Below are 24467 nucleotides of genomic sequence, written 5' to 3'. Positions count from 1 at the left end.
TGGAGAAGCGCAACCGGGAGCAGCAGGCGGCCGCCGCGGGACAGCAACAGCAACAACAGCTGCCGCAGCAGCCTCAACAACAAGGACAACAGCCACAGCAACATGTGCCGCAGCAGCCCCAGCAGCAACAACCGCCTCAGCCGCAATCGCAGTTGCAGCAGAGTGCCATGCAAGCGGGCAACGGGATGCCGAACCAGCAACAGCCTAACCAACCGGGCATGCCTCCCAATATGCCGACCATTCCAGCTCACATGATTCAGGTGACGCCGACCGACATCATGAACGCCCGCAAAGCGAACCCCAAGATTGCTAGTCTCACGGATGATCAGTTGAGGCAGTTCATTATTCAGATCAAGCAACGGCAGATGGCCACTGCTATGCAGAAGGAAATGGCCATGCGTCAAGCCCAAGCACAGGGTAACCAAGGACCTGGGGCTCAAAACGTTCCTATGCCCACGGCTCAACAGCCACAAATGCCACAGCCCGCTCCTCCCCCGGCAAACGTCACCCCCACGCCTGTTCAGGCGGTGCAGCCAGCCCCGCCAAAGCAACAGAGTGCGACTCCTGACCCGAAGGCTGTTGCCAACGCTGCGGCGGCGAAGAACAACCACCGTCCCACCGCGAACAACAGCCAACCGCAACCCCCTAACCCGTCACCGGCAACTCAGCAAAAGAGCCTCAAGCGTCCCAGCACCGACGAGCCTGCCGACGTTCCTCAAACGGCAACTCAGCAACCTCAGAGGCCTGCAGCTCTTCCCGGGCAGATGCGGACCCTTCCAAACCTCACCCCCGAGCAGATAGCGAGCATGACACCCGAACAAAAGGCCAAGTACGAGGCCATGAAGAGCCGCCAACAGGCCATGCAGGCGGCGAACTCGGGCATCGCTCCGACCGAGAATGACTTTGACAAGCTTAGACGGATTGGCCAGGAAGAGCAGAGGTTGATGATGACGGAACACATGCCTGACATACCCATGACACCGGAGCAGCGCCAAGAGACATGCGCCAAGCTAATGAAGATTGTGGTTGACATGGGCAAGATTGGAAAGGCCCTTGGCCGGTGGTACGCCGCGACGCGTGACGATGCGCGCGCCAAGAGCTACTTCCGAGCTGTGAGTAGACGTGCAATCTCACACTTGGTCTCCTGCTAACGTTTTACAGCGACTTCGCATGATCAGGCAATTCACTGACGGCGAGGTTATGACCAACCCTAAACCAGTCTTCAGTGTGAGGCCCGCTGAAATCGACGAGGTCCGTCGGCTGCTCGAGAGTATGGCGCGCGATTGCGCCAACCTCGGCAAGAAGACCGCCGTGCCACCTCAGCAAGGCCAGCCTACAGCGCCGAACCAAGCCGGCGCTGGTCAAGGTGGCCAGCCACTTCCTTTGAGCATGGCCAATATGGCCAACTTGGAGAAGCAGACACAGAACCTCAATAACAAGATGCACAACCGATCCAACAGCAAGAGCGGCCCCCCGGCTGCACCGACAACGAGCCAGCCTCCTTTTCCCTTTGGCGCAAGCTCCCCGCACGGCGAATCCATCCACTTCTCGAAGCCCAAGGTCACCAAAGATAACCTACAGCTTCCGGCGCGGAAGAAGGCCAAGGTTGGCACACAGCCGACTCCGCCGCAGCAACCGAATCAGGCCACGCCCTCACCGCAGATCAGCAAGTCCGGATCGCCGGAGCTCAAGAGGCAGCCTATGCCGGAGCCCAAGGCACCGCCCAAACCGATGTTCTTGTGCCCGGAGACGGACTGCGAGATGGCGACTACCGGGTTCCCTTCGGAACAGGCGCGCCAGACGCACATCCAAGAAGAGCATGTAAAGCCTCTGGAAGACCCGATGAAGTACATGCAAGAGAGCCTTGCCCAGTCTCTGGGACTGGACACGAACGGCCAGGTCAAGATGGAGCCCCAGACGGCGCAGCCGATGGGACAAACCCTCTCCAAGCAGGGACAGACACCGGCAAGCAACACCGGCGCGACGCCCATGTCCCGGGATGCTTCGATGCAGCGCACAGGCAGCAAGATGGGGGGCAAGGTACAGGACAACAAGCTCGCAGGGGGCAAGACGGAGAGCACGCCGAAGATGGAGAACAAGCAGCCGGAAATGGCTGCACCGGCAGCGCCGATGGACGCCTGGGCGACGACAATCGACCCGCAGAGCCTCTTCAACAACCTAGGCAAATTCGAACTGGGTGCCAACGGCGTCATCAGCGACATGGGTGTCTACCGGTCCTTGACGCCAAACGACACACCCGAGTCAAGCAAGGACAGCGGATCTTCCGAGCCCAACAGCGACATTTCGGAAGGTGTTCATCTGGACATCGACCTCAACTGGCAGCCTGTTGACATGGACCTGCTCCTCGACATGAACAACATCAACATGGACGGTTTGGAAGGGCTCCAAGACGGCGGAACCGAGTTTGAGGGCCTGATGCTTGAGGAAGCGATGCCGATGGAGCAGTTTCCTAACTGGGACGAAGTGACGAACGACTTCAACAAACCCTTCCAGTTCGACAACAGCATGTACTCGCTGGACGTGTCCTCGTCGATATGAGGGGAGAAATGCGTGGACAAAGGGAAAGACAAAACAAGGTGCGACGAGTGGACAGCAGACGTGGGCGATTCATGGTTGGATACCCCGGGGATTTCCATGAATGATGACCAGCCGACTCACCGGGCGGGTAGGAGGGGCCAGCATAGGGGGAGGAAAAGCAGGGGATCGGCGTTCCTTTGGGAGGTTCCGGACTCGAAGAGTTTTGGAGTCTCGGTTTAGTTTCTTTGCCAGCGGTGTCTTTTTTATTGTTTCTTCTTTTTTTTTTTATACACCTATGGAAAGATGGTAGAGCCGCGAAGGGGACGGACGGCAGCTGGTTCAGTACTTGGGCTTTTTCTTTTATTTTTCTTCTTCCTCACCGTTATTTCTGCTTCGGTCTTGGTCTTATTTTTTGGTAGCCTGGTTGGAGAGACAGTCACGCGTTGTATGTACGTATGGCGGCAAAATGTCTTTTAGTTAGGTTCCTTGGCGACGACGGGAGCGTCGGCGACTCTTGCAAGGGCGATTGGAATGATACCCAAGTTTACAAACGATTGTCCCTATGAAGTGAGACTGATTTATTGTGCAGACGAAGGGAGACGATGCGCTAGGGGTTTGTGTTCATGCTCATGCCAGACCGCGTTGTCAGTAATTTGCACGACTTATCTGGGTCTGACAACAGGATGTTCATGTCGTGGCAGAAGGAAGGCTTGAGAGGTTCGGATAGGGGCGGAGGTGGACGCGACGGGATGAGATGGCGGGTAGCGGACGTGGAGCTTGTCACGTCAAAGGAATGATCCCAGCAGCGTGGACCCTTGGGCATCCTCCCCCCCCCCGTACGTGCATTTCACTTTCTTCAACACTAGGCCGGATGCGATCTGCAATGGCTAGCGGACCCCTGCAACGACAGACGCGCCTCTGGGGACTACATAGTAGGTACCTATGTAGGGTAAGGGGTCAGTGGGATTATATAAGCTGCATTCTAGGCGTCGGGCTTCTCTCAGATCTCCCCCTCCCCCCCCCCCTGTGAGCAGCTGTCACGCACTGTGGACGAGCGTAGGTAGTTGGGCGCTGGACATTCAACCCCAAAAACAGTTGCGTCAACAGGGGTACGCGACCAAGCCGCCAGCCACCGAGCAGGGTGCAATAAGATGCGGCGGGCCGCGATTTGGGAAGTTCGCGGTGGTTTTTGGTGTCAATTTGGTGTTAATGGGGTGGAGGGAGGAAACCGAAGAACCCCCCCCCCCCCCGAGTGCCTCCAAGGCTACAGCGATGTCCCTGCGCTGAAGAAGTGCACTACGCGGTCGTTCTTCAGCACGTTCATCAGCCGTGGCCGTTTGACAAGCGGCCCAAAGTAGGGAGGGTGCTTCCCGCGAGAGACACTTTAGGGGGCCCTACACATTTCTCGACTGCCTAGTACGCGTTTCCTTGGGACATTTCCATTATCAACAACACGTCGGTGTCTCGCTTCCTCCATTGCTTGCCCCCTTTTCCCTCCGAAGACATCTTTTCTTGCGCCGAGGAATTGCATTGGTTGCGTCCCCCGTTCTCCCTCAAAGCCATAGAGTTCGACAATACACACGGTCCTCGGAACTCCAAACACAACAAACAACAGCGGCACACTTGTTTGTTTGTTTTAAGCACAGAGCTTCCCTCCCTCGGGTGGATTTCAAGTTGCTACAGCTGCACGCGGCCACCCAAAACCGTCATTCGTTTAAACGGTCCCCCCCCCAGTTTCCCCCCGGTGCCCCCCAAGCCGCGAAACACACGCCGAAAGTCGCTCAGGCTTGTGAATCGGGTAATTGTGTGGGAATAGCTCTTTTTCCTCCAGTGCAGCTCTCACTTTCTCTCCAACCCTCATCCCCTCCCATCAACCCCCCTCTTCTCCCTCCACCCAAACACCTACCAAGAGGACCTTGACTCCCGATCCTCCTCCTCCTCTTTTTCTTTTCTTCGTCACTACCATTGTGTATCTTTCAGCCCCGGAATACCTAAAGACACGCGGTCCGATTCCCGACACGACCAGACACCATGGACCCCTCATCGCCGGCCAAGAGACGCGCCCTCGCGCCCCTGGACGCGAACGTGAACGCGATGTCGCCCACCAAGATGCACAAGCACAGCAAGGTGCCCGGCTCGCCTCGCAAGAACCCCATCAAGACGCCCTTGGGTCTCAAGAGGCCCCTCGCCGCCGTTGTCTTTGACGAGAACGCCGTCGCGAAGAAGAAGCAGTGCCAGGAGCCTGCCGCCGCTGCACCCGTCTCGGTGTCTGCGTCTGCAACTACCAGTGCATCTGCTCTCGCGCCGGTGCATGCGTCTGCCGCTACTCCTACGGCTGCTGCACCTACAACTACGCCCGAGGACACAACCGCGTCCACCTCTACACCCACGCCGACTCCCGCCGCGCCCGCACAAACGGAGATGGACACGAGACCCGACGTGAAGGAAGTAAGTGAGACCCGGGTGGTGGACGGCGTGCATCATGGTGTTCGGGACGGGAAGCTAATGCGTGTGTCTGTATGGCAGCATCAGAGCGAGCAACAAGAACAGTACGAGGAACAGAAGCAGAACGACGAACAACGGGAACAAGGACAACTAGAGAAGAAGCAACCCCACGAGGAGCATCGGCAGACGCAGCAGACGTTGCGGAATCCATCCGCGTCCCCCGACACGTCGTCTGTATTCGACAACTCCACCATGGACACATCGCAGGAGAACACGACCATGCTCACAGAGCCCGACGCAGAGCAGGCCGTCAGGACTTTGCCCGCACCGAGGCCTAGGAGGCTGTTGACGCGCGAGGAGGCGCGACAGGTACGGCGTCCCGTATTGGTGGCTCGGGGATGACGGGACATTGAATACTGACAAAGCTACCCGACACACAGAAGGCTCGAATCCTTCGGCTGAAGCTCGGCCTCGCGAACTACAAGCTCCAGACGGGACAGGAGAACGTGCCCCTCGATAGGCTGGAGGTGAAGCCGCGGCCAGGACAGCAACAAGAGATCACCCGTGAGAGGGCGTTGCCGAGGGTCACAGTGCAGCCGCCTTCCAGCCGCGACGGGCCTCTGGAGAAGGAGACTGAGGAGACGAGCGACACGAAGCAACGCGACAGGGATCCGGAACCTGTAACCGAAGCCGAGAAGACGACGGAGCAGGCCGAGGCTGAAAAGACGGCGCTACCGCGTTTGGAGACGGTCGAGACAGGAACTGCCGAAGAGGGACACGAGCCAACAAGTGCTGTCTTTGGCGGTGTTGCGAGCAGCCTGCTCAGTTTGGCGCGGGGATCTTCGTCTGTGTCGTCGCCATAACGCGTTGGAAGAGTTGGGTTTGAAGGGTTCGTCTTGTGGATGGGGTTCGGTTTTTTTTTTTTTTTGCATTGCATTGCATCGAACGCGACGGCTCATTGTCGTCTGCGTTCTCTTGCGAGAGATTTATTTCAGTATCATGTCGACACAGCATACGGGTCGAGAGCACTACATCGAGGTTTGGTTCAAGATCTCGGCTTGGGTTGGAAAATATCCTACGAGATCCCATCAGACTCACGTCATCCTGGAAAGGAACAAAGAGGTGGGGGGAACGGAGTGGCTTATTTGTTTGGAACGTAACTGTTGGGACAGCACATGTTTGTGACCAAAATGTCACCGGCTGCACCAGCTAGACGGTCGTTTAACCATCCCGTGTCGGGAGGTGCGACTGCAGCATGAGAAACGGCGTTATACGGCGCTTAGGAGCTAGAGCTGACGAGCCGGCGAAGCCATTTAAACAAAAACACGGTGGTAATCTGAGTTCTTGTCGTTGGACACGACTACAAGTTTCCTTTTTCTTTTGCATGTGTGGGGTGTGCTGTGACGCTTCGGCTGGGGTCTGTGGCATTGGCTGTGTAACGGGATGGATGTGACGTGGAGCGGAAGCTGGTAAGAGGCATCCGGACGGGGCGGAGCGGGAGAGGCAAGGGGCTGAAGTGCGATGTGGGGCCCGGCGCCGCCCCGGACACGGATCCGGCTCCCGGGGCTTCGGCCTTTGGCCACTCGTCGGTCGACGCACAAACACCCTCGACCGAACGCCAAAACAATGCCAGGATGATTATCATTACTTCTCTTCGAGACAGGCACGTCGCCGCCGACGAAAGCTTCGATGGGCGGGTGCCGCCCATGATCTAGGTCCTGGTCATGGCGATAAAACCCCGGCAGCGGGGAGGGGGTTCCGACAAGAGCGGCAGGCCGGCCTAGCGTGTGCCCCTTTTTACGGAAAGGACGTGTTGGCTTTTTCGACCGCCGCGCACGTATCCTAGGTGAGATATCCGGGGGGCAGGCGATGGGGGTTAGCAATGGATTCCAGCGCGATTGGGCTTTCGGGGGACTGGATTGGGACTTCAGGGGGCGGGGGAGGTGAAAGCCGCATGGCGTGTTGGTTGCTGAAGCGCAAGTATCGACTTTTCGTTTGATGTGTGTTCGACGTTGTATGATGATGACTTTTGGGTTCTATAACGCCGCTCGTATAGTCCGGGAAGGTGTGGCTAGCTGCAGGTAGAACGCACGCGGCTCTGCACCGCCTGTCACGAGCATTGCGATGCCCGGTAGCATGAAGGAACATATCGGAAACCACAGCCTCGGTTCTTCAAAACCAAGCAACAACATCTTGTGATCGTGCCCTTCAGGCCATAAAGCTGGGGGCCTCAGCATGGAGTAAGATTTGTCTCGGCCGAGTATACTTCCCGCCGAGGTTTCCGAAGAGGGCGGTTCGAGAGTTTCGTTTCATTTCCTCAATGTCCACCACATGACCTTACCCGTGTTGGAACACGAACTTACGGAAGACGCGGTAGATTGCGTAGAGAATGACACATGCACGGCAAGAGCTACATTTCGTTACTGCACAATCTTGGTTGAGCCATCCTCGACCATGGCTGTGTCCAAAGGTTCGCTAAAACAACACGCCAGACGACGCGGCTTGGTGTGCCCATTCGTAGCCTTTTAGCATATCTAAGCGTAAAGGTGTTAAGAAAACAGATACTGCTTCTAGTTTGTCAACCTAAACGGGTCCTCAGCAATTGGACAAACACGCTCTCTAAGAAGAAACAAAAAAGAACCCAAACAAAGAAGCATGCCTTTGACGTCAGCATCATGCCCATGCAGTACAAATCAAGTAAAACAATATGGTATTCCCGTCACTTTTGCTCCGTTTCCGTAATGCCACTCTCCACACCACTCTCAACACTCGACCCCTTTCTCATGCCATTCACCGCCTTGTTCTTGCCAAAGACCAACCCGGGATGGCCGACACACAGCGCAAACACGGCGCAGATAATAAGACTGCAACGTCACGTTAGCGCCCAAGGTCTCATGACTATTTGGCAGGCGACGGCTTACACTCCCTCGAGCCCGATAAACAGCCCCTCGTTGGTAATCTTGTCCGAGTCCGAGTACCCCTCGCTAAGCTCGTCAACACGGTACGCGCACCGCGCGAGGATCAGCACAATCGCCAGCGCGAGGAAGCCAAAAAAGACCTTCTCCCGGCGCGTCAGCGTGCGCGCGGCGCTCGAGCGCGTGTAGCGGATCATGTAGTCGGCGAACATTGTGCAAAAGGCCACCAGCACGACGACCTGGATCACCAGGCCGGCCATGGCGAGGTCGACGCCCACGTCGGAGCTGCCCTGGGAGGTCGTGCTCAGTGCGCCGCCGGCGGCCTGCAGGACGAGGCAGAAGAGGTCGAAGGAGATGAAGAGCCAGTAGATGACTTTTGTGGGGATGCGGGAGAGCTCCGGCGCGAAGGATTCGATGCTGCACGCGAGAAGAAAGTTCGAGTCAGCGGGTGTCACTAACGCCATAATGCCATAGTTTTGCTTTTCTTTTCTTCCTTTTTTTTTCCTACGGGAAGGTTTAAGATTCGAATGGTCCGAGATGACGATGTGCTGCGGGGGAAAAGAAAAGGTGTTCGTTTTGCTGCCAATGGACCATGCGAGGGGAGTGGGAAAAAAGAAAAGAAAAGGCAACAGCCGTGAAACCAGGCAAGCGGCCTCCCTTTGCGGCAGACCCATGCAAACGAACAAGCCAAACTTACGCCTTGGAAAGGGTCACGTAGATGGCGGCGGTATAGTACACGGGCCCGCTCGTGATGAAGACGATCTGGAGCATGAAGGCGATGAACTCGAAGGGGTTGTTGTACATGATGATGCGGCCGACGTAACCGACAATCTCGCTGAGGCAGCCGGCGAGCATAAAGGTCATGAACCACCAGGAGCGCCAGCGGATGCCGAGGTAGACGTGGACGGCGCCGGCGAGGGCGAAGAGCGCGAGGAACAGCGCGTTAACGGCGAGGTTCGGGCGGTACTTGTACAGGCTGTACTCGATGGGGCAGATGTCGAGGGTGCAGTTGGCCGAGGGGCCAAAGATCACGACGTTGGACGGGAGAGGGGGCGGAGGACCGGACATTCTGGCGGTTGTCGTGGTCCCTTCGTGGTGGTGTTCAGGAGGAGAGGGTGAGAGAGAGACGTAGACGGGGACGAGGATGGCGAGAGCCGAGGAGGACGGCCAGGAGAAAATCTTTATCGACGTTTACGTGCCGCAAGAGACGGGATGTCTCAAAAGACAGATGTGATTCAAGCTCGGGCCTTGGTTGTTGGAACTAAGAAGCAAACAACTAACAAGCAAACATTTCACGCAACTCGAGCGTGGCAAGCGTCGATCATATATACGCTTCCGAAGGGAGGCATCTCGACTGCGAGCCCAAAGGGACCCTCCCTCCCCCCTCTTGGCGTTCGGGTCCTGTCAGGGTGATCTACTGAACCAAAGGGGAAGTGGCTCGTCATCACTAGTGGACAAGGTGCGAGGAGCGCTCGCATTCTCTTAGGATTTTAGAATGAGAACAAGCTCGTGTAAGCCAACCACGGCGAGGGATCCTGGGCGTGGAAAGGGAGGAGCGCCCAGTAGTTGCACCGAACGAGGACGCGGACCGGAGACGGGTGGGCACTCGAGGGGAGGGCGGTGGCTCATCGTCCGTCTCTCGCACCCGCATCGACGGGAAAGGATAGAGACGTTCTTCAGAATGTCGCATCAGCGGGTGACTTTCCCCAAGGGTGGGCCGCCAGGGAGATCTGCGGCAAGAAAGAGGCTGATTTCGAGAAATGTGGTTGGGTCGACGGATGGCAGAGACGGCCTGTCTCTGCCGGTACCAGCTTATTTTTTTCTTTCCGTTGCGACTCCCTGGAAGCCTGGAACCACGCACCAGGTAGGAGAAGCCACATGCTTGACTCAACGTCCGGTCGGGCGGGCGGGAGGGTGAAGGAATGGGATTCGATCATCGGCTTGCGTGGTGGGCGTCTTGGCTGTTAAGCGAGTGCGGGAGCGGGGCCGGCTTTCTCAGTTCAGTCAGCGGTCGAGGAAGAAGGAAGCTGTGGTCTATGCGTGCCGAATGCGAAGCGAGGCACGCTAACGCTGTCCCTGGTAAGGCGTCCATCTGGTGTGGCATGGGGTCGGCGGGACATTGGATGGCAGCCTCGATGATGACGGTTGGGATGACGGTGAAGACTCTGGGCGAGAAGGATTCGGACGATTCATTTCTGTGGCTTTTGGGTTGCCATGCTGATAACGCCCGCTGGGTAGCCCAGGCTGTAGGGCTATGCAACTGCGTTGCATCGCAGAGCAGCTTTCCGGTATCCTAGGTTTCGCTGGGGTGTGGGGCCGACGTGTCATCGACGGGACGCGGTTGTGGCTCTGGGTGGTGGGTGACGGTGCTACTCTGTACAGTGGGCAGGCTCTTTCGAGGGGCTCTCTCAGGAAGGGCCGCCGGCGGATGCGTGTGTTTGCTTTGATGGTTTCATTTTGGGACATCCGTTCGCTCGCGGGAGATGATCTGCGGGTCGGAGTCGGCGTCGGCGTTGAATCGGATCAAGTCAACGGGTGGAGTCCCGACCTAGTGACGAGCGCCGAACGCCCAACTCATAGCCCGGTTGAAGGGCCATTGCTTTGGGGCTACGACTAAGTGTTGCATTGAACTCGATCAGTCAAAGCAGATTGACGAGAGAGGACGCGTTTAATTGACTGGGGAATTGTCCACTGGCACTTAGTCCGGGCAGGGCGCTCCCACCCAGACATTGACCTGCTCTGGACCCGATGTGGTGTCTCCGCGACGCATAACTGCAAGCCGGCAGACCTCAAACAGATGTCAACTGGTATTGTGACCTAAACTGTTTGACGATGCACGCCGTCTTGGCAGCTCAGCTAGAACATAAGGGTGGGTACCGAGTTGATCCCGAAGTGGGGCCGCCCGGTGCCCGTCCCGTGGCGATTGCCGTCCTGAGCCGACCTAGATCGGGACGGCATCCGCGCCGACAAAGACTACAATGAATATCAGGGACTTCTTCGCCTTGACCAGCTGCCTTGGCAATGCCTAAAATGACAATCAGCAATACGCACGAAAATCTGAATTTGTCGTGTAACCGCTTGGGTTGACTGGGCTGCTTGGTGTCTTGTACAACCTCCAGACATCAGTATGAGCTCGATCTCACTGTTTGCTTGTCAGGCCTCACAATGACCACTATACAAGCCCGAAACCGTACCGCTCATGTGACAAAAATCATAGCGATATAAGCTTGACAAGCTGAACGAGGGCTTGGGCGCACTACAGTTCAACGAGGCAAGCGACTCTCAATCGGGACGTTCATCAGAAGCGAACCTTGGCAGCAACCGGAGATGGCCGAGCAGACGACCCGTTCACCAAACATCCAAGCTTGCTGCATCAAATAGTAGGCTTCGGTCCTTTGCCGGACGCTCGGATATCCAGAGGGTCGCCGCAATTGGAATAGACAAAACATGCCCCGCCGGCGAAAGTGGTGTATCCCAAGGCCCGTGGATGGCGCACCTGCCACTGCGACGCGAGACTATCTTTAGTCTCCCTATATTGACTTGGCCAACATGAGCCGAGGGGCGCTTGAGATGCAGCAGCCCTGTCAGATGGGGCCGGATGTATCCCAAACGCAACCCCTGTCGAAAACAACTTTGTTGCCTCCCGCTTTCGGTATTTAGTTACGGCCAGCCCGAGTTTGGCTCAAAGGCAAAAACTGAGGTTCAGAGATGCCGCAGGACAATGTGCCTAATTTTAACGTTCAATGCCAATCTGTCGTGGTGGTCTGTTCCAAAGCGAGCGAATTCTCGGGTAGTACGAAAGCAGGAAGGCAGGAGTCGGAGCATTCGCATCCGTGTGTGCATGTACCTCGTATGTGTTATGGCCCGGTACAAAGAATCCCTTCGTCGACCCTAGCGAAGCAACCATATCCGTCAGTAACCAAAGGCTGGCAGTCTGACGTAGAAGCCAATGGTTGTTTTGTCTGGGAACTATCTCGCGGGGGTTCGGGTAAGCCAGCCTTGGGTCTGGGCAACTGAACCGCACAGCATCAATACTTTCGGGTCTCTGGACGTAGTGCACCCATGAATGGTAGGCAGGCAGGAATGGAATGTTGCGGAACGGGCCAGTAGCTATTCACACACAGAATTGAACCTTTAGTGACGTTTCTAAACTAAAGGGGCCGAACGGCTGGCCGCGTCCGCGTCCCGCTCGTCTCTTCTGTCCGTGATATAGACGGGAAAGGCTCCATGTAGCCTGTCAATAGGGAGCGAAGACACTGTCGTACTTTGAGACTCAAACTACGAGATGGGGAACTATTTTGATGGTAAGGGCAAGCCGACGATCTGTGCTAAGGTCAACAACTCCATCCAAAGGAAACATACGGGAAACCCATGCTTGGAATGATGGCATTAAGACGTAAAGAATGATGTGGAAGAAGGTTGAAAGTATCACCCAAACATTAGAGATAATCGAAAACTTTTTCGGTCCAAACCCCGCGGCTCTGAGGAGAAGTCCAGTCCGAAAATCAACGTTGTCCTCGAGTGAAGCATATATCCCGAGGGCTTTCCATCACCTTCCTGCATGAGCCGTTCGGGGCGCTAAATGTCACCAAGAATAGCAAAGCGAAGGATGGACAACCCCTCAGAAAGTCCCAGCACATCAACGTCGTGCTCGGGCACCAGCTCCGCAGGTCGCAGCCCTCGAAGCCCATGACGTAGACAAACCAATGCGTCCATCAAACGGTGGTGGGGAAACGCATTGTCGATCACCACCGACACATCCCCTTGTCCAACTACACCATCAACATGTCCACATACAAAATAGAACCTTCATTTCTATCCATGAGTCGGATCATATCAGAACCAGCCGAATGGTCACTTGTTACCATCTCGTCCCGTCTCCAGATTTCCAAATCCGGATGCAGAGGACCAAGTCCTCACACAACAGAGCCAGAATCCCAGAACTCGAGATTCCCCCGAAATGAAAGGTGGGAAGGGAAGGGAACCGCGTCCCCCGTCCTTCAAGGTTTTCCACTCGAGAAAAAGCCTTCGGTTTTCATTGCCCTTCTGTTGCGGTGCTTCCCAGCGGATTTGTTCGCATGGATGTTGAGTCGAGTGTTCCTCCTCCCCCACCCCACTCCTCTCTCCCGTCGTGTTTTGCTCGGTCAGTGAACCTTGACCGCACTTTAGGCCCCCCTCGGCCTATCGTCGTCGTCTTGCCCTGGCGATCCGATTGCTTTCTGTGTCGATCCTGCATAAGATGAAGAGAGGACGGTTGCCTTATGCAAGCAACTCCAAAAGTCGGGGACGCCGTTCATCCCATTAGGCGGGGACAAGCGTTTCGTCCATATTGAAGCGCTGTGCCTCGGCCAATCACACGAAGATTCTCGCCCAAATCGTAATCTCCTGGAAAGTCCCTCAGTTGGTCCTGGCGGTATCCACACCCCTTTTGCCCGTGGACGGATTTCCACGCCAAGGCGCTAAAAGCAGGGATGGGACGTTACTTTGGCCAGGCGATCTTTGAGGGCGGCTTTTCATCCGAACCGGTTTGGGTTGTGGTTGTTTCCGCCTGATGCTTATTTCGTCTGCTGATTGTGTTTTGTCTGTCGGTCAGGAAATGAATCGGCTGTCGTCCAGGGGGACGGTTAATGCTGCCCGGGAAAAGTTGTAGGTTTCCCGAGTCCGGGGAACATCGATGCATAGGCGGCTGTCACCTCACTTGAGGGAACCTTTTATCCCAAAAGGATTGGCTTCTTTGGTTTTTATGGGTTGGCTGGGGGGTCACATTGCAAGTGTCACATCAAATCAGATTTCCCCAAACACTTCGTCGTTAAAGCCAGGCCATCGGGTCCCGAGAGACATCTCCTCGCGCTCGGTATCCTCGATCGCAAGAAGACAACTCCCGTTCCCTGGACGTCCCCCAAATACAATTAGAAGATTAGGTTACAAATGGTATTTGCCATTCCGTTAAGATGATACATGTACAAAGAGAAGTGCTCTTTTTACATTTCCTCTCGACACCCAAGCAAGAAACCCGCTAGATTGATCGTAAACTGCCATAGCCTCGGTTGGCTTTCCTCAGAAGAGCTTTCCAGGAGAAAAGATTTACGCGAAGACAAAGGCGGCAACACCGGCGATGGCGGCCAGGACGGCAGAGCCGGTCAGGCCAGCGGCACCAGCGGTAACGGGGGTCTTGGTGGGAGCGACAGCACTAGAAATCGAGTTAGCGATCTAGAGTCTCGAGGCTCATGATGCATCAGGTAGTACTCACGTTCCGTTGCCGCCAGTAGGGACACCAGGGATGGTGGCAGAGGGCGCGCTGGGGGTAGGGCAAGGAATCTGGACGGTCTCGTAGATGACGGTAGGGACGACGGTGGTGACGCTGGTGGAGATGGTCTTGACGGAGACTCCGGGGCAGACGGAGGCGGCGCTGGTGGCCAGAGTGGCGGGCTTGGAGACGGAGGGAGCAACGCCGACGGTGGTGGCGGGAACGGGAACGGGCTTGACGCCGGTCTCGGTGACGGGCTTAGAAGGAACCGCGGGGACGGTGCCGTTGTTGCTGGCGGGGGGAGGGACGACAACGGGGGCGGTGGCGGTAGGCTTGACGGCAGTCTCGGTGACGGGGCAGACGGTGGTCGAGATAGCCTCGGTCTTGGTGACGACCACGGTGGAGTGGGCGGGGCAGTTGGTGACCTCAGGAGCGCAAGAGGTGATGGTGCTGACCTTGGTGGTGTAGATGGTGGAGGTGGTCCAGGGCTCGATGCTGGAGGAGACAACGGTGCTGCGGGCAGGGCAGTTGGTGACCTCGGGAGCGCAGGAGGTGATGGTGAAGAACTTGGTGGAGAAGACGGTAGAGGCGGCCTCTTCATCGCCGTGGGCCATGACGGCACCAGCGACGGCAAGGGCGGCAGCAGCGTAACGCATTTTGAAGGTGGTTGAAAAGGGGGAAGGGGTTCGTAAGAACGAAGTTGGAGTGGTTGATTAAGAGAATGTGTTTAAGCTGGGAGCTGTTAAAGAGTGGACGACCGAAGTCAAAGTTGAGTCAAAAGCTGATGCTTGAGATTGATGAGGCTTGTTTGGCTGGAGAGGGAAGAAAGAAGAAGTCGGAAGCAAACGGGGAGGGCGGCACATATTAATAGCCATGTTGGACAAGTGCGAGTCCTCGATCCAAACGGCCCCTCTCCCGGCGGTAAGGTAGGTGAGCGAACTGAGAGAGTCAGTCAGCTTCCCTCCCGTTTCCTCCACTCGGCGCCGTCCACCATTGCCCAGCAGCAGCGAGGAGGGAGGGAGTGACATGGATCGAACACACAAAGTGGGAAATTACCCAACGCCTGCCACCATCTGGCCCCATGGACGCTAATCCAGGGGTTCGGTGGAGGTTAGATGGCACCAAAAAGGGCACTTGGGCGAATTGGCCCGCAGAGGCCAGGCCGACCATGCCACCCATGTCTTGACCCCGGCTATTTGGCTGTGACCCTAGGCCGGGGTTGGATCCCATCATCTGCATAGAGCAACATTAGTGTAGGAACAGAGGGGAAACGGCGTTGCCACTCTATTTGCTGGGCTGTGCCTTTGGTTGCGGTGTAGCCTGAGGATGGTGAGAAGAGATGAAAAGCGAGCGCTTACTGGGGGCGAGAACTCGCCCGAACAGGGCGCCATTGCTCAATGGCAGCCGCTGATTTGTGCGCCGGCTGCGTTTGGCTTCATCGCATCTCTGGCACGCCTTTTCGATTTTCCTCGTTCGTGAAGGCAACGAATCGAGCACGACAATTTCGCTCACTCCTAAAAGACCACCACTTGCGCCAACGGAAAGAGGAGGAGGTACACCGATGTACTGCAGAATGGCAAGCCGCTGACGCTAATGGCGGGTGATGTGCGGCGGGCGTCTACTGACTGTCCAGCTGGACACATCTTCATTGAAGTATAGACATTTGTGCAGTGGCCATGAGAGCAGTGACTGGCTGTCGGTGGTTAGGCTCGACAATCTCGGTTCTCCTTGTCGGATTGACGAAAGCGTTGCGTTTCCTCCGACCCCGTGGATCCTGGATGGAGGAGGAGGCAAGGTCGTCGGGCGCGAGTCAATCAATCAAGGACCAAAGAACGAGGTTTGAAGCCGAGTCAAATAGTGGCACATTCGACGGCAACAGGGATAAGTTATCTGATTGGGCAAGTGGGTGGTTTCGGTGAGACTGTGTAGGCGGTACGGTTGGCCGAGGTGTAAGGTTGTGCGATCCGGAGCCTACGCTGCTGTACTCGCTACACTAGTTGAGCGACAGAGCAGTCTCGCAGATCCAGGACGTCGTTATTTCGCTCATGTCTCCTGGCCTTGTTCTGTGCTGTCGGCTAGATAAAACGAGCATCAGTGTCCGAGATCCGTCCAGGGCAGCACGGATGAGCCGAGAGATCGGACGTGGTTGATAGAAGGTTTGGCCTGAGGAATGCGGAAGCGAAGGCGGCCACGTTGCTGTGGGCGGATGAGACGGTGTCCGCAGCTGAGATAAGGGAGAGATTGTTCTATAGGGAGAGACAAACTGAAGTGTTAGTCGCCTCAAGAAGATGCAGAGCTAGACAGACCAGCCAAGACGGGGAGGATTGCGACAGAGCCGAGTCAACGAGGCAATCGAGCTGAAAGGGGGGATACAACGGGCGAACGGCGGGAACACAGTGCAACGTGGAGGCGAGGGAAGATCATCCGTCGGTCGCACACCAAACCAAAGGGGCCAAGGTCCAAGGGGAGATGCAACGCAACGGGAGAAGAGTGGGAGACAGAGAGGGAGCGAAGAAAGAGCAGGGTTCTCCGCCAAAAGAGGAGAGGGAACGAACTTGACCAGAGAAGACAGGGGGGGGGGAGGCGTTCTCTTGGCAAAGCCTTGTGTGTCTGGCGGGCTTGTCTTCTGCCCTGTGCCCCCCTTGCTCCTTTCTTTCTTGACCAGTCTGACAGTCCAGCAGGGGTCAATTGGATTGGTGAAAGGACCTTGCACAAATCAGACATAAAGACGAGTGGCACAACCCTTTGGTTTCTTGGACTAATGCAGGAACAACAGAAAGTAGTGGGCTCTTGTTTCCTAAAACATTGATGCGGGAAAAGGGAAGGAGGAAGTAGTGTGGTGTACGTACCCGGTACGTACCGTCCGTTCTCTCGCACGCGCCGGAAACTGCAAATGATTTTCAGAGATTCCCCTTTTCAGTCCTGCGCCGTCCATCATTCTCCATTTCACGAAGCGTAGCACATTACGGCTTAATTTCCCGTCGATGGTTGTCATGGTTGACAATCAGAGGAGGGCCACTTGTTAGTGTTCATCAATGGACCCTACCTACGGTAAATCCCCGTCCCCCCCCCCAGTTTTCCCGAAGCGGAAGACCATCACTCAGACCAACACGGCACGACCATGGGACGCCGCTCACTCACTCACATACCATCACTCGATGAAGCCTACGGAGCCGTGGGACTCGGGAGGCCAAAGCAAGAGAAAAGAGGCATGAGGTCCCCCGGGATTGTCATGGTAAAGTTGGACCGCCTCCTTGATCTCCAAGACCCAAAAGACCCCTCTTTTTTTCTTTCTTTTTTTCCCTTCGCCAATCCCTCCTCTCTCGATGGACATTTAGCGAAAATACTCCGCGGCATCGTCCAGCGTTGCGAGATCACCGTTGTCAACACGTCAGAACCACGGACCATAGCCCGTGTGTTTTCAAGCTCATAAAGCCAATCTTAATCTCCAATCCATCGCCTTTGCCATGGGTAGTAGACCGCCCCGGCACTTCTCCAACGCCGCTGGAACCGGCTTAGCCCCGACGTCGTCTCTTCCTTCGGCCAGCCAACTCCGGTTGACAATCCAGAGTCCATGGATATGAATTTCAAACCCATTGTCTAGTTGCCGCCACATGAACCACGGCTGAGCCAACTGGGTTGTCGGCGTAACCAACCATCAGCCATGCTTCTGTGTTTCCGTGCAACGGCCTTCGTGATTCAGCTGACAAGGAACCCTTATCGCACATTGAACTCGGAAAAAGTCGTTTCGACAAAGCCAAAATTCTGCCAAATTGTGTGCTTGACACATCCATGTCGATTTTCATCAACGGTATCTCAGCAGTCCCCACGCGACAGGCAAGGCAGGCCCGGGGGCTCCAGCGACCTGCGCGTCGCGCGTTTCACCACTGTGGGTGCACAAGATCGTCTGATGCTCCCTCAACGGCTCTCCCATAACCCTTATGACGTCGCATAAGCCCTGCGATTGACCATGCTGGCCGACGACCCGCCGAAGAGCTGTTCGATCACGCCCATGTTAACGATGTCGACGGCTACTTTCCGCCAGAGAACCATCAGAGCCCAAGGTAGCGACGAGGTCTGTGTGTGTGACAGGAGGAGTCGAGGAGAAATGATAACCTTAATCCGCCGCGACTCAGACCCGTCACCACCGACGACGAGCTACGGATGCGGTTGAAGCGGTCACAAGCCCGAGGCCACTCATCTCGCACTTGGAGTCCGGCACACGGCTCCAGCTGCCCTTTGGTCTGCGGCCTCATCGGAATGCCGCAATTTGGGGAGCGCAACCATTTCAAGCACACTGCCACCGGCCGCCAGGCCAGACCTTGTTTTCCCGCCATCTGACCGACGAACAGACCAGCAGCAAGGCCACCACCACCTGCCCAGAAATAGACGCAATTTCCAGAAAAGCGCCACGCTCTCGGCAAGCCCCCGGTCAACCGAGAAGGCGTCGTCATTTGCCATCGTTTGGCTCAGAGAAGCTTTTGTCCCTTGGCGGCTCATTGATGAAAGGCAACAAGTTCCCTCTGTTGGCGGTTCTTGGCAAACGCTGGGCCCGTGGTACCACCTCTGTCACGTTGGATGCGATTTCCTGCTGATTTCCCGAGACTCACCGGTCCTCGTTTTCAAGCAAGAGGTCCGGCAACGCGCTGTCTGGGCTCTGCCAACTCAGCTGAACCATGCAGCTCCGCCTCGCCAGACGCTCGGCACCACATCAGCTTGTAGATCCTGCAGCTGCCTTCCCCATATTCCTCGTCTATCACCATTACCCTCGTCCATCAAAACGGCGGCCACCATCCGAAATCGAGATACTTTGTGTCTCTGCTATTTCGAGATGTTGGTCCTTCGTCTCTTTCCGGAAAGTGGAAACTAGGGCCCGATTCTATTCCCACCGCACTCGTACTGGGGCATTTTCGGCACAATGCCCGGTGGCAGACTTCTTCGTGGCCGAGAGGCAAAAGGACGAGCAATCTGACCATACGAAGTAAATCTCGGGCAATTTTTGCGACCCTTGACCGACCCCGCAAATTCCCAAAGTAGCAATGCATTCGATGTCGCTACTTGAGGCAGGTCACTCGTTGGGCCAGACTGTGCAAGCCGACCCCAGATTATCCCTCGGCATAAGCAGCCCATGCAAGCCTCAGGGGCGCTCAAGAATCCCAAGATTCGAGTGTGTCTGCTGCCGGGTAATATCAGCCGGCATACCTTCTGCTGACTCGACTATGATTATTGAAATTATGGCCCTGAGTGAGAGGGTGCTTGCTTGCTGACGCTTTCAGTTCTCTTCTGGTCACCCTACGAATTACCTTGCAAACATGATCACTCATTGGATGGTCTCCTATACTATCTTGCATGACTACGGCGAAGGCTCATGCTCGAGATTTTTCGATGCCTAGCAGAAGATGAATGCCGTCCTGTTCAAGCAGACTTTTGCTGCTCGAGCCAAAGGATCAGCTGGGCTCGATGTTGTACCTGTGGGTTATGGATCAGTCCGGGTATCCAACTCGGCTTAGCAAAAGCCGCTGCCTACGTATACACTTGTCGCTATCTCGAGCTGACTGCTACTTGTTTCGAGTTGAAGACAAGGGTATGTGCAGCTTGGATACGTCGGCCAGCGAAGCCAAAGATGGGTATCACTTCATAGAAGGAGAAACCAACGTTGTTTTCCAGGCCTTCGTCGCGACGCAACTTGACAACCGTGGATCCAAACCAGCACCAGCAGCCTCGAAGAACGACGATAGCAGCAACCAGATACATGGTGCTACTCGGACACAATCACGTCGATGGACACACAGCCTCCAACTCATGCTAGGTATGGCTGTGATGGCCACGCCGCAAGGTCTGGTGAAAGGCCAGCACAACCTCCAAGAGGCTACTCGGTAAGTCGAATGATCTGAGCAGCACAACATATTTCGCGGCAACACAAGTTTCAGGCGCAGTGTTACGCAAGCCTATTCAGTGAGACAAGCCGCACAACAATCTTTTTGTTTTGCAATGTCGCCGCACATACTCGTGGCCAGCGGGCGCTTTATTACTCTCATCTATTTAAGGTCTGTATCCTGGAAGACAGTGTCTAAATACCATGCCTTGTCTTTCCTGCAAAAAACCACACGCAATCAGATCATGTCTCGGACGTATCTATTGACTTTTGTCTTGGCTGATGGCTTCATATCCGTCTTATTCACCTGTAAATATCAGGTAATCTCCCCAAGATTCATCACAGCCTTGCTGGGGCAGCGTTGGCGTACGGGAATACAAGAACCGACAAGGTCTTAATGAACCAGTACAACCGCCCCTTACTCTCAGCTACTGGAGTAGTCCACGCAGATATATCCTTCGGCAGGCCATCCGCCGACTTTTCGTCTGAAGGATCCAACGGCTCCTCGTTGCGGCCCATCTGACACATCTGCGCCCACCCGACAACGCAGGCCCGAGGCCGGACTCCTGCTCGTCATCCCACGGCTTGATACAATCCTTGAGGCCGTTTTCGAATATACCACTTGACAGCCTTGGCTCTGTGCAAGCAGGCCGTCCGATGCCGACACCGTCGAGCCCGATCTGTAGAATATCCACCATGGCGCCGACCGAGCGAACACCGCCTGTGACGAAGGTCCTGGTCTTGCTTCCGTACGGCACAATCTTCTCCGCGAACTCGAGGAAGAAGGCTTCGAGGTGTTCCGGGTCGATAAGGATGTTGCTAGACGGCAAGATGCGTCCTGTCATGGCACCTTCCAAGAGCCGGTTCAAAGCGATAATTGTCGAGAAGGAGAAGCTCAGCGACTGGACTAGGGGCGTCGGGTCAGCGTCTTGTCGGCCGGGGTAACGAGTAGGCATCTTGAAAGGGTGACTGCTAATGGGATCTTCCACCAAGTTCGAACACGTGCAATACTCACAGATGATACGCTGGGACGAAATACACAACGAGCAATCATTTGAAGAGAGACTCAATGTGAACAACGGTGGATCTACACATATGGTCCGCTCCGTACCGTGTTCACACTGGGGAAGGGCTTCCAATGAGAAATACCCGGCCCTCTCTTTCCGTAACCATTGCTGACAGAGAGCTGGGCATAGTTGCATCTCGAGTGAGTAGTAACTTACTGAAATGGAGATTGGCCTACAGCATACAGTTAAATACCACACATGCCTCCAGTGGGGTTGTCAAGCCGATGGGAGTCTCAAGGTCACAATGGATGTGCGATATGTTGGCGAGATTCGAGTCCCGCGAGCTGCTCCATGAGCATGCTTGGGCCTTCCGGGTAAGAATCATTGAATCGTTAGTCCTTGCTATTACCTCATAAGCAGTAGGTACAGAAATCGCGGAGTTGATGAGGCTGCAGGAGGTCCTTGCTCGTTGATGCTCGGGGGACACTGGACTCAGAACCCTCAATGAAGGAGATTCGAGTGCCTCACGTGTTGCAAGATGTTCTCTACTTGAGAGGAAGTGAGTAAATACGTTTGCCTGCTTTGGTTTTTGCTAGTTGAAAAGAGCCTTGTACGTCAAGACAATTTAAATAAACCTGATGCTCCTGTAGCTGTACTTTTTGACCATGCTACGTTGCGTTAACTAGATCTGCCTCGTTTACCAGAGAAGCATACCTAAGGACTAGCAACCCAAGATCTAGCTGTTGTTGGGCACGAGACCTACGTTTACAATTGCACCATTCTTGACTACGGCTCTCTTACAGCAGTTCTCTTTACGTTCTCTGGCCATTCTGCTCCCTCACTTTGGCTTTGCACGCCCATCCCCATGCACAATGCCGACCATCATCCGACCGCACGACAAAGTCGTGGGCAAATGCACACATGCGCCATCACCTCGTCGAGACTTTTTCAAGCAGGTATCGCGCGAGGCTTCATCTCGGGAGTCTGTCCAAACATCCGTATCCGACGCAGACAATGGCACTATCTTAGCCTGCCAAAACAGGTTCATGTACACAGTGCTCCGCGCCTGGCAGCAACACTTACACCTCGGGCTGCGGCCCGATGATGTCTGGTTAGCCGTGCTCGTCCAATTCAACTTCTTCGTCAACGGGGCTAGCCGCGCTGAAGCCTTGCGCGACCGCTTCGTCGCCCACGAGGGCCAACACGAGCTCGTTGTCGGAAGCGGAGCCGGCCAGGCTATTGAAAAAATCGACGTGGCAGCATCGACGGAGCTTCTTGTTGTTCTTCTCCGCAAGAAGCTGGTCGATGCCAACCTGACCGACTGGCTGCTTCCGACCTTTAGCACGACCTTGCCGCGTGACCGCTCGACTGGCGCCGCCGTATTTCTAGGGACCATGAAGCATTACTTCACCTACGGCATGGTTGGTTAGGTGTGGCTTTCCCTCCATTACGCTACTCGGTGGAGGCAGCGACCGGGTCGATCTGGCAAGGCGTGTCGTCCGACTGGCAGAGTTCAATTTCGATGCATTGGATGGCGAGGGATCCTCTATATTGGATAGGTCGCGCTGTCTCGCCGTGGTGGTTGACTGGATGGTCGCCAGCTTTGATAGGCCCGACGACGTCGACGCGCGAGGCTTTTGGGCGCGTGCTTGCCACTCGGCCAGCGGAAACATGTCGGGCAGAGTCGTCCACTTGTCTGGCTGGTTGACCGCCTTTTTCTGGTGGCGAGCCGACGGGGCCACGCAGAAGGCGTACAGCGACAAGGAGCTGGCAGACTCATGATGGGGGAACAACTGGCAGAGGCTGGACTTATTCGGGGTTAGCTTTCCGAGCATCGATCAGAACGAGATACCAACCAGCCTCACGAGGGTCCCTATCACGTTCGATTCCGGAGTAAGAGAAGAGGGATGCGGGGAGATGAAGTTGATACTTCTGGCAGGGTCCGGCGGCATGAAGCTGTTGGATAGTCAAGGCACGAGGGTAGCGCCGTTTTCAAGCTGGTGCTGTAGGAGACACTTTGACGACTCCACTCTGAGCACGCTCAGGCTCGGAGTGAGCTCGGCTGCGGGTTTTACTCGTTCAAAGGAGTTGATTATGAGTTGACGGGTATACTGGGACTGAAGCTGCGACGGGGCCAGCTTAAGATCAGTTGATACAGCCCTCTTTGTTCTGAGAAATCCTGCCAAGCGAAGTTTCGTCATAGGAAGCCGTAGTGAGGGGCCAACGAACTAGAGGAGGCTTGACTGTGTCCATATTCATGGTGATACCCACGATGTCATTGTTCCAAGGCATAGAGACAGGGAGCAATCTATTGGGACGAGCCGCTTGCTGCAGAACGAAGTTTATCTCGTTGGAAAGCCAATGTCTAGCCAACGATCCCCGAGCCCTTCATCGAACCCATAACTTGACGTGGAGCCAGAAGCAGCAGAACAATGATACAGCATATTCCAGTAAACCAAGTATTTAAACGGAATAGTTATCTAGGTAATGTCCTTAATGTAATACTTGCAATGGTAGACATCACTCATCATGCCTTTGCGATCTTGTCGCTGTAAGTGGACGTGTCTGAGGGTTTCCATGGGCGATTCAAGAAGCGGAGAGCAGAGTTGAGACGGTTCATCTGATCATTGGCAGTCGAATGCTAAAGCTTGAGCTACTTTAACTCCAAGTCTGCCCCTATGGCTCGCAAGTGGGACTGGGGATTGTTCCGTGGTCGTCGCCAACCGAGATATACAACACACAGAGCTTCTTCACTCATCAAAAAGTGCAAAGTGTAAACATACAACACCAGGTGTTCGTTGGTCGTCACCGACCCAACTACTAATCCGGCCCTTAGAAGTCTCTTCTAGATGGAGCGTAGGCAGCTTTCATCGTGATGGCCTTATTAACCTAAAATGGTGGGCATTGCTCTTTGAAACGAACGGAGCGGAGTATAGTAAAACCCATGTAGAGGCATCTTAGACGGTGAACGCCTCTGCCGACGACCCGCCGACGGAGACGGGAATTGTGCCCTTTATTAGGCGTACACTGCTATAGAAGCCTTGAAGGTGTAGTACTTACTTTCCCAGCTAAAGGGCTCTGGTGATTTTTATACACAGCAGAGAATTTTGATATAGTTCTCGAGGCGGCTATACTGCTTGTCCTTAGATAGGAAGTTACCCTCCTGGCTTACTCTGCATCGCTTCCGCCGGCGATAAAGTGCACAACGACATGGCCTTTACTAAGCTAGTCGAGTATTACTAGTGTTTTTGCGGTGACGACAGGGTAAAGAGTGCTTAGCCGTGAGGCGATAATAACGCTGACATTTTTGGTTACCGCCGTAATAGTTGCACCATTTATAAAGGGGTCAAATAAGTTTAGGCCGTAGTCGTCCAAGTTCTTACGAACTATGTGGCCACCTATATATATCCGTTGCACGATATGACGACAACTGCAAGATA

General features: G+C 55.3%; 7 protein-coding genes across 7 annotated transcripts; 4 read left to right on the top strand and 3 right to left on the bottom strand.

The window, feature by feature from the left end:
• Nucleotides 1-278: 278 nt before the first annotated feature.
• ColSpa_08078 (uncharacterized protein) lies at nt 279-2559 on the top strand (the record flags this gene model as incomplete). Its single annotated transcript, XM_049274290.1, has 2 exons — nt 279-1112; nt 1162-2559. 2 exons carry the CDS (start codon nt 279-281, stop codon nt 2557-2559), a joined length of 2232 nt encoding a protein of 743 aa, XP_049130247.1.
• Nucleotides 2560-4569: 2010 nt separating this feature from the next.
• ColSpa_08077 (uncharacterized protein) lies at nt 4570-5846 on the top strand (the record flags this gene model as incomplete). The annotated part of the gene is made up of 3 exons (XM_049274289.1): nt 4570-4986; nt 5065-5352; nt 5424-5846. 3 exons carry the CDS (start codon nt 4570-4572, stop codon nt 5844-5846), a joined length of 1128 nt encoding a protein of 375 aa, XP_049130246.1.
• A 1856-nt stretch (nt 5847-7702) lies between these two features.
• On the bottom strand, nt 7703-8362 carry ColSpa_08076 (uncharacterized protein; the record flags this gene model as incomplete). Its single annotated transcript, XM_049274288.1, has 2 exons — nt 7703-7847; nt 7905-8362. 2 exons carry the CDS (start codon nt 8360-8362, stop codon nt 7703-7705), a joined length of 603 nt encoding a protein of 200 aa, XP_049130245.1.
• A 229-nt stretch (nt 8363-8591) lies between these two features.
• On the bottom strand, nt 8592-8966 carry ColSpa_08075 (sphingolipid C4-hydroxylase SUR2; the record flags this gene model as incomplete). Its single annotated transcript, XM_049274287.1, has 1 exon — nt 8592-8966. The coding sequence occupies one exon, from the start codon at nt 8964-8966 to the stop codon at nt 8592-8594; it is 375 nt and encodes a 124-aa protein (XP_049130244.1).
• A 5016-nt stretch (nt 8967-13982) lies between these two features.
• Nucleotides 13983-14801, bottom strand: ColSpa_08074 (uncharacterized protein; the record flags this gene model as incomplete). The annotated part of the gene is made up of 2 exons (XM_049274286.1): nt 13983-14088; nt 14149-14801. 2 exons carry the CDS (start codon nt 14799-14801, stop codon nt 13983-13985), a joined length of 759 nt encoding a protein of 252 aa, XP_049130243.1.
• A 7098-nt stretch (nt 14802-21899) lies between these two features.
• On the top strand, nt 21900-22457 carry ColSpa_08073 (uncharacterized protein; the record flags this gene model as incomplete). The annotated part of the gene is made up of 1 exon (XM_049274285.1): nt 21900-22457. One exon carries the CDS (start codon nt 21900-21902, stop codon nt 22455-22457), a length of 558 nt encoding a protein of 185 aa, XP_049130242.1.
• A 160-nt stretch (nt 22458-22617) lies between these two features.
• On the top strand, nt 22618-22809 carry ColSpa_08072 (uncharacterized protein; the record flags this gene model as incomplete). The annotated part of the gene is made up of 1 exon (XM_049274284.1): nt 22618-22809. One exon carries the CDS (start codon nt 22618-22620, stop codon nt 22807-22809), a length of 192 nt encoding a protein of 63 aa, XP_049130241.1.
• Nucleotides 22810-24467: the final 1658 nt, after the last annotated feature.

This window comes from Colletotrichum spaethianum (assembly GCF_022836535.1).
Source record: "Colletotrichum spaethianum MAFF 239500 DNA, contig21, whole genome shotgun sequence".
NCBI lineage: Eukaryota > Fungi > Ascomycota > Sordariomycetes > Glomerellales > Glomerellaceae > Colletotrichum > Colletotrichum spaethianum.
This window is presented reverse-complemented; position numbering and strand designations above follow the sequence as displayed.